At 58.8% G+C, this 12127-nt stretch overlaps 2 protein-coding genes across 5 annotated transcripts in view; one reads left to right on the top strand and one right to left on the bottom strand.

The window, feature by feature from the left end:
- CASKIN1 (CASK interacting protein 1) overlaps window positions 1-7076 on the top strand; it is a 16225-nt gene extending 9149 nt beyond the window's left edge. For both annotated transcript variants that reach the window (XM_021411853.1, XM_021411852.1), the window contains exons 13-19: window positions 1300-1397; window positions 1686-1796; window positions 1872-1973; window positions 2365-2503; window positions 2578-4680; window positions 4786-5179; window positions 5457-7076. In XM_021411853.1, the coding sequence (XP_021267528.1) occupies window positions 1300-1397; window positions 1686-1796; window positions 1872-1973; window positions 2365-2503; window positions 2578-4680; window positions 4786-5179; window positions 5457-5553 (3044 nt within the window). In that variant the 3' untranslated portion in view covers window positions 5554-7076. The remainder of the gene's footprint in view (window positions 1-1299; window positions 1398-1685; window positions 1797-1871; window positions 1974-2364; window positions 2504-2577; window positions 4681-4785; window positions 5180-5456) is intronic.
- The window catches only part of TRAF7 (TNF receptor associated factor 7), a 29294-nt gene continuing 24900 nt past the window's right edge, over window positions 7734-12127 (bottom strand). For all 3 annotated transcript variants that reach the window (XM_021411301.1, XM_021411302.1, XM_021411303.1), the window contains 7 exons: window positions 11697-11736; window positions 11251-11367; window positions 10127-10249; window positions 9226-9345; window positions 8914-9045; window positions 8659-8778; window positions 7734-8414 (listed from right to left, as the gene is read on the bottom strand). In XM_021411301.1, coding sequence (XP_021266976.1) covers window positions 8400-8414; window positions 8659-8778; window positions 8914-9045; window positions 9226-9345; window positions 10127-10249; window positions 11251-11367; window positions 11697-11736 — 667 coding nt within the window. In that variant the 3' untranslated portion in view covers window positions 7734-8399. The remainder of the gene's footprint in view (window positions 8415-8658; window positions 8779-8913; window positions 9046-9225; window positions 9346-10126; window positions 10250-11250; window positions 11368-11696; window positions 11737-12127) is intronic.

Raw genomic sequence — 12127 nt, 5'->3', positions numbered from 1 at the left:
CCGCCCGGGGGCTCGGCCGGGGGCTGCCGGGCCGGGGGTGCCCACGCCGCGGGGGAGGCACGTGGGGGGTGCAGGCGGGCGATGCTCGTGTGCCCGGTGTGCGTGCCCAGGCTGCGGGGGGGTGCACACATAGGGGGGGTGCAGGTGTTAAGGGGGGTTGGTGCGCACGCTGGGAAGGTGCAGGTATTGGGGAGGGGGTGCACAGGTGTGGAATGTGCCCACATGAGTGGGAGGCGGATGTGGTGGGGAGGCACATGGCAGAGGGAGGCACATGTGAGGAGGTGCCCACGCGAGTGAGATGCAGACAGTGGGGGGATGTGAGTGCCTGGGGGATGCACACGGATGGGGGTGGGTAGTGCACACACACACACACACGCACGCACAGGATGCAAGCACAAGTAGGATGCAGGTGCCAGAGCAATGCACGCACACACACACACACACACACACAAACGCAGAGGAGGATGCTCACACAGCGCGCAGTTAGATACAAGGAGGATGCACTTACCAGCAGGGGGAAGGGGATGCTCTTGTTGATCTGGATTAGAGATGTGAGGTTGATGTTTCTGGGCAACCCTTGTCACACCCAGGCTGCTGAAGGCCACCATCCGTGGGATGGAAGCCAAGGGGTGCCTGTGCTGGGGTGCAGAGGGACAGGGCAGCTCGTGGCAGTCTGCTGGGTCTCCTGTCTGCAGTGAGGCTGAGCCCAGCCCTGGCTCAGTGGCACAGCCGGAGAAGTGGGCACAGATGGCTCTGGGCAGCAGGACCTCAGGCTGGTGCCTGGGGCACGTGGGCAGACGAGGAAAGCAGCTCTGGGGAGGGGTCTGCCTCCTGCTGGGTCCATTGCAACACTCTGGCCCTCAGCCCCCACTTGGCTACCCCAGGTGAGCACCGTCCTCTTGATGCCCCAGTGAGGCCGAGGTCCATGGGAGCTCTGAGCACCATGGCACGGGGCCAGGGAGACCTGAGTACCCTGCAGAGCTCTGTGCCAGCACAGCCTCCCCTGTAAGCCTGGGGATGGCCTGCTGACCTTACTGGGCACCAGCAGCACAGGGCTGGTACTATCTCGAGGAGCACAGCCCAGGTAAGGGCACCCCGCTGTGTGGGATTGGAAGTTGCTCTCTTCTGCCTGCCTTGGCCTTCTTGCCCCTGGCAGGGGTTCTGCTCCCCACCTTGCCCAGCCAGAGCCCAGGGGCTGCAGCACAGGGATGTGCTGGGGAGGGCCTGACCAGGATCCCAGCACCACAAGGCCCTGCGGCCCCATGGCCCCATCCCCACTGACTGCTGCTCCCCCAGCAGGCTCGTCGCGGTCGCAGAGTGTGGCCAGCTCCCCCTATGCCCCCCAGCCGCCTGCCGAGCAGCAGCTGAAGAAGATGGAGCCGCCGTCAGAGGGGAAGGTGAGTGGGGAGCACTGAGTGCCCTGCAGAGTGCACAATAATGGGAGGCATGGGCACAGCCACCCCCTCACCTACAGCTATGGGCAGAGCCGTGCCAAAGCTGCCGGTGCTGGCGTGGCTGTGGGTGCTGGTTCTGGTGCTGACCGCGATGCTGTGGCTGTGGGATGCCCCACATGAGGCCAGCGAGCAGCTGGACAGCCCATGGGGTGCGCAGGGGCTGCGATAAGGACAGAGCAACAGATCCGTGTGCCAAGGTTGTCCCAAGCTATACCACCCTTCTCATTCTAGAGCTCAGAGGCTGTGTACCAGTGGTTGTGCAAGTTCCAGCTGCAGCTTTACGCACCCAACTTCATCAATGCTGGCTACGACATCACCACCATCAGCCGGATGACGCCAGAGGTGAGGCCATGGGGGCACCCCTGGGATTGGCCACCTGCCTGTGGAGGGTGATCCTGATTCTTCTCTCTGCCCTAGGACCTCACGGCCATCGGTGTCACCAAGCCGGGGCACAGGAAGAAGATTGCCTCTGAGATCAATAACCTCAACATCCCCGAGTGGCTGCCCGAGTACAAGCCGGTAAGGGCTGCGTGGGGCCAGGTGTGATGGTGTCACATCCAGAGCGGTGCTGGGAGCTCTGCAGCAGGTCCCATCCAGGGAAGGATGTCACAGGGGGGAGGGTGGTGGGAATTGTCTTACTGCTCTCAGATGAAGCCCATGTCCCATGGTCCTGAAGCTGCATGTCCCTTGCTGAAAGCCTGGGAACCATCAGGCCAGTGCCACCTGTCACCACATGAATGTGACACTGCCTGTGCCTTGATGTTGTCCCACCAGCTGGACCACAGTAAGGGGTGCTTGGAGCACAGGGTGCAGGATTCCCCTGGGCTCTCCCGCATGAGCACAGGGACACATGTGGCGGTGTCACTGTGCACGGTGCCACCCAGAGCTGAGCTGTTTCCTGTGCCCCCAGGCCAACCTGGCGCTGTGGCTCTCCATGATTGGGCTATCCCAGTACTACAAGGTGCTGGTGGAGAATGGCTACGAGAACATCGACTTCATCACTGACATCACCTGGGAGGACCTGCAGGAGATCGGCATCACCAAGCTGGGTAAGGTCCCGTGCCATGGCCCTGCGGAGGCCCATGGTTCCTTGGCTGACACTGATGCTATCTGCCACCCCCAGGCCACCAGAAGAAGCTGATGCTGGCGGTGAAGAAGCTGGCAGAGCTGCAGCGGGCCGAGCTGGGCAAGTATGAGCCGGGCACGCTGAAGAGGAAGGCGGCGGCATGCCCGGAGGTGCTGGCCATCGAGTCCCCGCCACCAGAACCACCCGAGTGCCAGTCACCCAAGATGACAACGTTCCAGGACAGTGAGCTCAGCAGCGAGCTGCAGGTGGCCATGACGGGCGAAGGCCCCGAGGAGGCGTCCGAGAAGCCAGCCAACCCCGCAGCCCCTGGCTACCGCTCGCCGCCAGGGCTGGGTGGCCGTGCCAGGCAGATGAGCAGCTCGCAGGAGCTGCTGGGCGATGGCCCCCGTGCCTCCGCCGCCACCGCCATCTCCAAGAGCCAGGAGTACCTGGCAGAAGGGACCCCTGAGGGTCCCCCCGTGCCACCGACCAAGGAGCTCCGCCAGCCACGGCACGGCCACTCCGTCAAGCGTGCCAGTGTTCCGCCGGTGCCCGGCAAACCCCGGCAGCCTTTCCCGCCCACCGCCGGGCACCTGACACCACCGCAGACCCCCAGCAAGCCGCGTCCACCCTCCCCACAGGGCCCATCGGCACCCCACGCCACCGCCAAGGTGAAGCCCACTCCGCAGCTGCTGCCGCCGGGTGAGCGCCCTGCGTCGCCCCGCTCCCTGCCCCAGTCGCCCACGCACCGTGGCTTTGCCTACGTCCTTCCGCAGCCCACCGATGGCGAGGGGGCTCCCCCAGGAGTGCCGGTCCTGCCCGTCTCAGTGCCGGTGCTGTGCCTGCCGCCAGCAGGCGAGGGTGAAGAGGAGCCGGGGAGGCCGAAGAAGCGGGCACACAGCCTGAACCGCTATGCCGCCTCCGACAGCGAGCAGGAACGGGACGAGCTGCTGGTGCCCGACGCAGGGCCTTATGCCACCGTGCAGCGGCGCGTGGGGCGCAGCCACTCAGTGCGGGCACCTGCTGGCGGCGACAAGAATGTCAACCGTAGCCAGTCCTTCGCCATCCGCCCCAAGAAGAAGGGGCCCCCGCCGCCGCCACCCAAACGCTCCAGCTCTGCCATCTCCAGTGCCGGCATGGCTGAGGACTTCCCCAAGGACGGTGAAGGTGAGGCGGCCGCCGGAACCCCCAGCACTGAGGGGGAGAGCCGCCAGGAGCAGCGGCGTGCCAGCGATCTGGGTGGCAGTGTGGACACGGGCAGCGCTGGCAGCGTGCGCAGCATCGCAGCCATGCTGGAGATGTCCTCCATTGGTGGTGGGGCGCGGGCGCTGGCCCTGCAGAAACCACCTGGGGCTGGTGTGCCTGGCAAGGGGCCCGATGGGTACTACTTGCAGCCGGGAGCCCCCCCGGGCAGCCCCGAGCGTGCCCGTGTGGCCACCGTCCTGGCTACCGTCAAGCACAAGGAGGCTATTGGGCTGGACGGGGAGGTGGTGAACCGGCGCCGGACCATCAGCGGTCCCGTCACCGGGCTGGTGGCGGCCGCACGCCGCGAGCGTGCCGACAGCGTGCGCTCCGAGACAGGCGCTGATGGCCCCGGCGAGCGTCTGCGGGCTGAGCGTGGTGGGTCTCCAGACACCATCCCCTTTGCTGAGGAGGGCAACCTCACCATCAAGCAGCGGCCACGCGCCCTGGGACCGGCCCGGGTGGATGCAGGGGAAGGGCTGTCCCCAGCGCACCGCCATGGGGACCTGGCCAAGGTGGAGGCCAGCGCCACACTCAAGCGGCGCATCCGTGCCCGGCAGAGCCAGCAGGACAGCGTCCGCTTCATCCTCACTGAGTCTGACACCGTCAAGCGCCGGCCCAAGGCCAAGGACAAGGAGCCGGCGCTGGAGCCGGCCCCTCTTGCCGTCTACCAGAATGGCACCGGCACTGTCAAGCGGCGGCCGGCCTCGGAGCTGAGTGGGGCTGAGCCGCCCCCAACCCCGCCGCCTGCCACCCGCCCCGATGGTCCTGACTTCACCCCGCCGCCCGCCGAGCCCAAGAAGCCCTTCAAGCCGCCGGTGTCCCCCAAGCCCGTGCTGACACAGCCAGCGCAGAAGGTCCCTGGGCCACCAGTGCCCATCCCCAAAAAGATGCCCATCCCAAGCCCAGGCAGCCCAGGTAGGTGCCCTTGGGCACTGGGGATGGTTGGTTGTGGGGTGCCCCTTGGGGCACTGTGCTGTCACTGCGGCCATCCCACCCCATTCATTTCCCTTCTCTCCGCAGAGGTGAAACGCGTCCACGGCACGCCACCCCCAGTATCCCCCAAGCCCACACCACCCCCCACGGCCCCCAAGCCCCCCAAGCCCCACGCCGCCATCCAGTCGGTGAGCGCGGGCTCCACGCCGACTCCGTCCCCCGCCCGGCAGCTGGGCGCTGCTGCCAAGCCCTCCAGCACGCCGCCCTCACTCTGCTCCAGCCCCGCCAAGCCCCTCTCGCCCGGCGCTCAGCCCCAGCAGGTGCCGGTGAAACCGCCACGTTCCGCTATCGCCGGACCCTCTGTTGACAGCGCCAGCCCTGAGCTGGTGCAGCAGAAGCTGGAGGAGACCAGCGCATCCCTGGCTGCCGCGCTGCAGGCTGTGGAGGAGAAGATCAAGCAGGAGGACAGCCAGGCGGCAGAGTAAGGGCTGCGGGGACACAGGGCATGGCAGGGAGCTCTGGGAGGGCTGGGGGCTGAGCTCTGGGCTGCTTGGGGATGGCGATTTGGGACGGTGGAGTATCGGGCTGGCGGTGGTGGTGACACTGGGGACAGCACCGTGGGCAGGGCGCTGGGGCATGGGAGGGGGCTGTGGTGGCACTGGGGATGTGGACCACTGTGGGTCAGGGCCATGGCACAGGGTAGACATGGCCGCGTGGTCCCAGTGCACAGCACTGACCGGTGCCCACCGCTCTCCCAGCTCTGCTGCGGAGGCCAAGAGCACGGGCAGCATCCTGGATGACATCGGCAGCATGTTCGACGACCTGGCCGACCAGCTGGACGCCATGCTGGAGTGAGGGGCGCGACGGCCCCGCGAACCTCAGGGCTTACGTGGGCACAAGGGCACAACGATCCGCGACCTTCCGGCCCCACCGTCCCCTTTGTACAGCCGTCCCCTCCCGGACCTCCCATCCCTCGGGGTTTGCACAAAGAAGAAGATACCTCAGGATTGTGCTCACGGACTCGGCGCCCGCCCGCCACGGCTCCGGCAGGACTCCCTTCTGCAGAAGCAAAAAATACAATAGAAGAAGCAAAGCAACACCACCCGGCCTGAAGCGCCCCGCTCGCACCAGATCCGGGTTTGGGGTTTTCTCTCCCTCCCTGCGGTGGCCTCATGGTTGCCCTGCCAGCCCCGGTCCCCGAATGTAGCACAACCCGGCGCGGCACTGATGGCGTTCATCCACCCGTGCCCTCTTGTTCCGGTGGCGAGTCCGGATGGGCGATGCACTTAGGTTTCTTTCCTTTCATTTTTCTTTTCATTTTCACTTTTGGTCATATTTTTTCCTTCGTCGTTGGCGAGCATTGGGCCGGGCACGGTGCTGGGTACCCCTACAGCACCCGGACCCTCGTGCCCGCAGCTGCCCAGCCCCGCGCTGCTGCTGTGGGCTCTTCACATCGGGGTGGGAAAGGGGCTTTTTGTCGGTACCATTGCAAATGGGTGAGCTCCTGCTTGGGGCAGGCGGGGGAGCAGTGGGTCGTGCCCCTGGCCGGGCCCTCGCCGCCGAGGGAGAGGACGTCATAAGCTATAAAGAAGTATTAATTTATTGGAGGGGAAAAACGACGGAGAGATATAAAGCAGATTTCCCCCATCCCCAAAATAATAATAATAATAAAAAAGAATAAACTTTAACAAATATATATTTAAAAGATTTAAAAAAAAAAATATTAGCAATTATATATAAAGCCGTTTAAAAAAGAAAAAAATCAAGAGAGAACTGGATTTTAGCTTGAGAAAAACTATTAGATTATACTAAGCTGTGTGTCTTGTGGCAAACTCATTCTCCGAGTAGCACAATATTTACCTTGACCTGGGTGGAAGGTACGTGCAAGCCGTTCTGTTCGGGTTTTCCGTTGGGTTTCAGTGTGCCGTCTTTCTTTCTACACCGTTAAGAACTCAAAGGATGTGCCTTGTTTTATGGAGGTTTTTGTTAACTCTTCTACCGGAGGCGTTGCATTTCTTTCGGAGTGTCTTCAGGTTTTTCATTGGACTTTCTTTTTTTCGGCATTTGTTTTGTGTGTGTGTGTGTGTGTGTGTGTGTGTGTGTGTGTGTGTGTGTGCGCACGCGGTGTGTGCGTGCGTCCCGGCGCACGGCTGTACATTCATGTATAAACAGGAGTCTGGTTCAGTCGCTTGAGTTCTGACGAATGCATTTTTTTTTTTTGCTTGTGGTTCCCAACCCAAGTGTTGCTGTTACCTCTCTCTGCCCGAGCCGCTCAGGCTGGGCTCGCCCTCCCCTCCCCGCCTCCTTCCCCTCCCGTTGTGGTCGCTGATCCAGATGTGTTTGGCACAACTTTGAAATTTCTTTACAAAAAAAAAAAAAAAAAAAAAAGATAAAAAAAAAAACCACAACACAAAAAAAAAGATTTTAAAAAAAAAAAAAATCACCCGCCTGAAAATATCTGTTGGAAAGAAAAAAATATGTATCTACAAAAAAAAAAAATCCATAAAGTTCTACATGATGGATATATACATATATATATTTTTTATGATTAAGTTATGGACTCTGTATCGTATCCCATCTGTCGAGCTATGCATCCTGGTGCTTTCCCTGCTCTTCTGTGCTTAGATTTCACCTCTACTCGTCTTATTCTTCCTATTCTGAATAGTAGATGGCTCGTGGTGCTGTGAAGAAGTTTGCTCCTATACGAAGTCTGGCAACAAATATTTAATGAAAAATAAAACAAAAAATAAAATAAAACCCTGCCGGGCTGCCAGCCCTGTTTGTGACCCAAGAGGTGCCCCCGGGTGTGAGGGTCCCGATGCCATCGGGGCTGGTGGGGGCACAGCAGAGCTCCCAGTCCTCGTTGTGTGGCCGCTCTGAGCCGGGTGGATGTGGGGCACAGCCCAGGGCCCCCCCGGTGCCTCTGCCCTGGGGGGAAGCCGGTGTCAGCCTGGGACGAGGGCTGTGGGGTGCTGCCCAGCTCGGTGCCCGCAGTCCTGGCTGGATGTCTGCAAGAACTCACGCTGGCCGCGAACAACTCTTTCCACTTTTATTGTCAATGAAGAAATAATCAAATCTATATTACAATCTTAAAAACAGTAGAAAATGTGAGTAAAAATGCAACAGAGGCTTTTTCTCTTTAATGTGGAAACCATTATTACAGGGCGGTGAACAATGGGCTTGTGTTATTTGAGAACTAGCTGTGGCGTAAAAATCGTACCTGGCTACTCAAGAAAACACCTCTTCCCAGATGGATCAGCCTGACATCTTGGCAGTAAAATTAAATACTAGAGACAGAAAGGGCTCGGGGACCTAACCCAGGGCACGGCCTAATGCTCAGCTCTACCATTTACATGGGACCACCTCCTGGCCCCCACCCGTGCCCACCTGAACCGCTGGGTCCCGGCGCTGGTCACTGGGAGACCCGGTCGCTGCGGTGAGGTGAGGGCACCACGCGGCTCCTTCTGCTTTCCCACGTGGCAGAGCCGAGGGAACAACAGGAGCACCCGTGGGCCGGAGCTGTCCTGAGAGCTGCCCGCCAGGGTCCTTGCAGGGGGGGAACCATGGCTGATGGGCAGCAGCGGGCAGTGCTCGGTGCAGAGGGGAGCTGCAGCAGTTCTTCAGAGTGGTGGCATCACCCAGCAGGCCGACGGAGGGAGGAGTTTTTGGTCTTTCAGTGTGCAGGACTAGGGCGGCTCTCGCTAGCACGTCCAGACCTGGAGGAGACAACAGCAACCCGTGGCCATGACAGCTCTGAGCAGCTCCATTGGCTTCTCTCCATCATTTCATGGAGTTTCTCTTTGGGTTTCAGCCTCCACAGCACCTCTGCCAGGAGCTCAACCTCCCCCCTATTGAAACTCATCTCCTTGCTTATTTAAAGCCAACTCCTCCCTCGTTTAACACCCTAGTTCTAGCACTGAAAGAGACCAAAGCATCAAGAAGAAGCCCGAGGAAACCAACCTTTACAGTGCTGTCCACAGCGCCGGAGAAGAGGCGGCCCCTGGAGACTGCAAGGGCAGTGACACTGCCCTGGTGCCGCAGCAGCGTCTGAGTACAGATCATGTTGTCCATGCTCCACACCTGTGGGCACGCAGAAGGTATGAGCCAGAAGGCATGTATGTAAGAGGATTCCCCATCCATCCTCTCCCTCCTAATGCTACGTTGCAACAACAGTGTCAAGAGCACTGACCCAGCTGCGCAGCCCCGGACACATACCCTGAGAGACCGGTCATACGATGCACTGAAGACTTTGGTTTGATCTGGCGTGGAGATGACAGCAAGGGCATAAACTGTACCCACGTGACCAGTCAGCGTGCGGACTTGTTCCTTTGTCTCTATGTCCCAGACCTGCAGAATGAAAGAAGGGCTCAGAGACTGCACTGGGCCGCAGGTCACCACCTATTCCAAGATGTTCATCCACATCTCCATGCTCTGGGTGCGCTGTGAAAGGAGCAGCAGAGCCAGGCTCCCAACTCCTTGCCCCTCCCCCAAGCCCAACACACACAGATTGAACCCTGCAGCCCTTACATGGATGAGGTTCTCGTAGGTGCCGCACACGATGTGGTGGTTTGTAACAGCAATGGAGTAGACGCTGCCTCCCGATGTCTGCAGCACATGCACACACTCCAAGTTTCGGATGTCCCAAATCTGAAAGAGCCACCAGAGTGAAGGATGAGACCCACGCAGGCACCCCTCTCCAGGAGGGAGCTCCCTTAAAAGCATCCTCCAGCCACACACGACCAGCCCTGTTCCGTGTGTGCCCAAGTCCCATCCTTATGGACTGATCTGTCCAGCTGGGAACATTCAGTGCCGATGAGCAAAGTCCTGCTGTCTTATTTAGCTGCCCAGCTTTGAACATGTAGGCTGAAAAAATGGCAGAGGCTGCATGCTTTGTGTGTGTGACTGCATACACGTACACAAATCTGTCTCTGAGAGCACTAGAAACCAATGCGGGCAAACTAATGGGGATTTATTAATACTAAGGAGGGAAACTTCAAATTCTCTTGTGTCATCCAGATGCTGAGAGGTGAACTATTCATCAAAGCCCGAGCCAGAGCACTTTGGAAAGCACGTACAGATTTATGGTAACTCTATAGCCAGACAGTGACCTTCTCCTCTTATCAGCAGCACTGTCAGCACAGATAACGCTGCGGCAGCTGCAGAGGCAGCGCAAGGCGCCACGGCTGCATGGCCATTTTTATCTTAGCGAGCATCCCCGGGCAGCTGCACTCACAAGGAGCAGCCAGAGCCCTGAATTAATGCCTACAAAGATGCAATCAGCACAGTAAAAGCTAGCATGTCAGCAGTGCTGCAGCAGTGTTCTCACATCTGAGCAGCTGCCTTCTGTCCTGCTCGGCCAACCCATGCTGCAGAATACAGATATGTATCAGGGACAGCCAATGGCTTACAATTGCCACACCAGCCTCACCTTGATTGTTTGGTATGATCCGCTGTACAGATAGTTTTGAGAAGCCACCAGTGCTCGCACCCAGTGATTGAGACCTGTCAGTTCCTTCTTCAGTTTGAGCTCGGTACCCACAATATCCCAGACCTATGGACAGCACAAACACACACAGAAGAGAGTCAGCACAGGGCCCTAAAAGCTCACAAAGTGGAATCTTGTGCTGATTCTCCAGCCCCATGGGAATCAGCTGGACCCGCTGGCTGGCAGATACAATAACTATGCTGAATAAGCATGTTTCCTGAGGGCTGGGAAAGCTAGAGCAGAGCCTGAATTATTGCTGGCAGAGACCCTTCCTTAGCAGAGCTACAGGCTTGGAAAACCTAAATCAAATCCTGTGCTGGACTTCCCCTCACAGCCTGTCCATGCCCACAGCTACTGGGAAACCCTGGCTGAAGCCCTCAGCACAAGGGGACCAATGGAGCTCCAAACAGCACTGCCACTCAGCTCACGTGGCAGAAAGTGGCTGGGGATGACAAAAACAGAAGGCCCCATGTGCTGCTTTTGCTTAGTGCTGTCACTTCCAGCCCCAAGCGCTCTGCAAAACCACTCCAGGCCCAGATAAAGAAAAGAGCATGTGCTCTCTTACAGATGGACGGTCCCATAAGCCGCCTCACCAGGAGCTGGAAGCAGAACCAAGGGAATCTAGCCAAGGCTTTAAAGGGCAACTTGCAAAGCTGTTCCCTGATTTCTGCATGCTTTGGGAAAAGAACACTGACTCAAGATCCTTTGGAGGCGGTTTCAAACAGGCAGCCTGAATCCCCAGCCAATTCTGGGCACCAGGCGCAATTCCCAAAGGTCTGAGTAGGTGTGTAGGGAGCCCAGGAAAGCACACATTTGGGAACTGTCAAGGTCCTCCACCTGCAGCCTCAGGTTTACAGAGAAGAAGGAACAAAAGGGTCTTTTCAGTCAGGTCTCAGAAAATCTCTAACCAGCACAGAGCACAGTGCTGGCTGCTCTATGTAGCTCCAGAGAACGGAGTAATAAGTTACAGGCCAAAATGCCACTTGATTCCTATCTGGAAACTGCTACCTGACAGCTTGTAGCATCAGTCCCCAAGTGAACCAAGAGGAGCTACCCCAGAGCTCTACCTTGATGGCTTTGAGGGAGCCACTGAACAGCATGTTGTGCGAGGAGACCAAAGTGCAAACAGGATTGTCATGCGCTCGGATCGTGTTCACTTTCTGCAGATTTTGGATATCCCAGACCTGCAAAGGAAAGGAGGAGAGCCCATGAGGAGAAGGAGCAGCCCCTTGTGCTGAAGCCCTTCCCCTTTGCTTCCGGAGTGAAGCAAAAACACAGGCAATGATGTGAGCCATCAGCCTGGCCTGATGAGCAGCGAGTGCCCAGCCTGCAGGGAACACCCAAATCCAACCCTTGGGTACCCTGGTTAAAGGCGTGGCATAAAGCACACATGAAATACCAATCCTATCACCAGCAGCTGAAAAGCCTTATAGAAACCCTGCTGAACCACAGGAGCTGCCCTGTCAATGCCACATCTCGACTCCCAAGCAGAGCAGGGGTCTCAGATACTCACGATAATGGTGCAGTCAGCAGAGCCACTGTATAGCTTGTTCCTGTAATGTCACCACAAAACAAAAGGAGGTCAGCAAGGACAGCAGCCAGCACAGGGCCTCGGCTCGTTCCCAGGCTGAGTGCTGGGCCAGAAGCTGCAGCCCCACAGCTTCACTGGGCCAAGCCCTGGAGCAGCAGCCTCCGGAGCAGGGCTGGGGCTGCATGGGGGGCTGTGCTGGATTGTCAGTTCCAGCAGCAGCTCAGCACCACACTGGTGTGCAGGGAAGGAAGCCAGGACAGCAGTGGGAGGCCACAGAGATATGCGGTTTGTCAGTATTTAAAGATGTGAGATGTAAGAAGGGGTCCATCTAAAGGTGAGATCCGGGATTCTGGGGACTGAGGGGCTCCTCTCCCCACCACCCACACCTCCAAATGCACACACAGCCCTGACAC

This window comes from Numida meleagris, chromosome 13, assembly GCF_002078875.1.
Source record: "Numida meleagris isolate 19003 breed g44 Domestic line chromosome 13, NumMel1.0, whole genome shotgun sequence".
Lineage (NCBI taxonomy): Eukaryota > Metazoa > Chordata > Aves > Galliformes > Numididae > Numida > Numida meleagris.
Note: the sequence above shows the minus strand (reverse complement) of the source record. Positions and strands in the feature narration are given on the sequence as shown.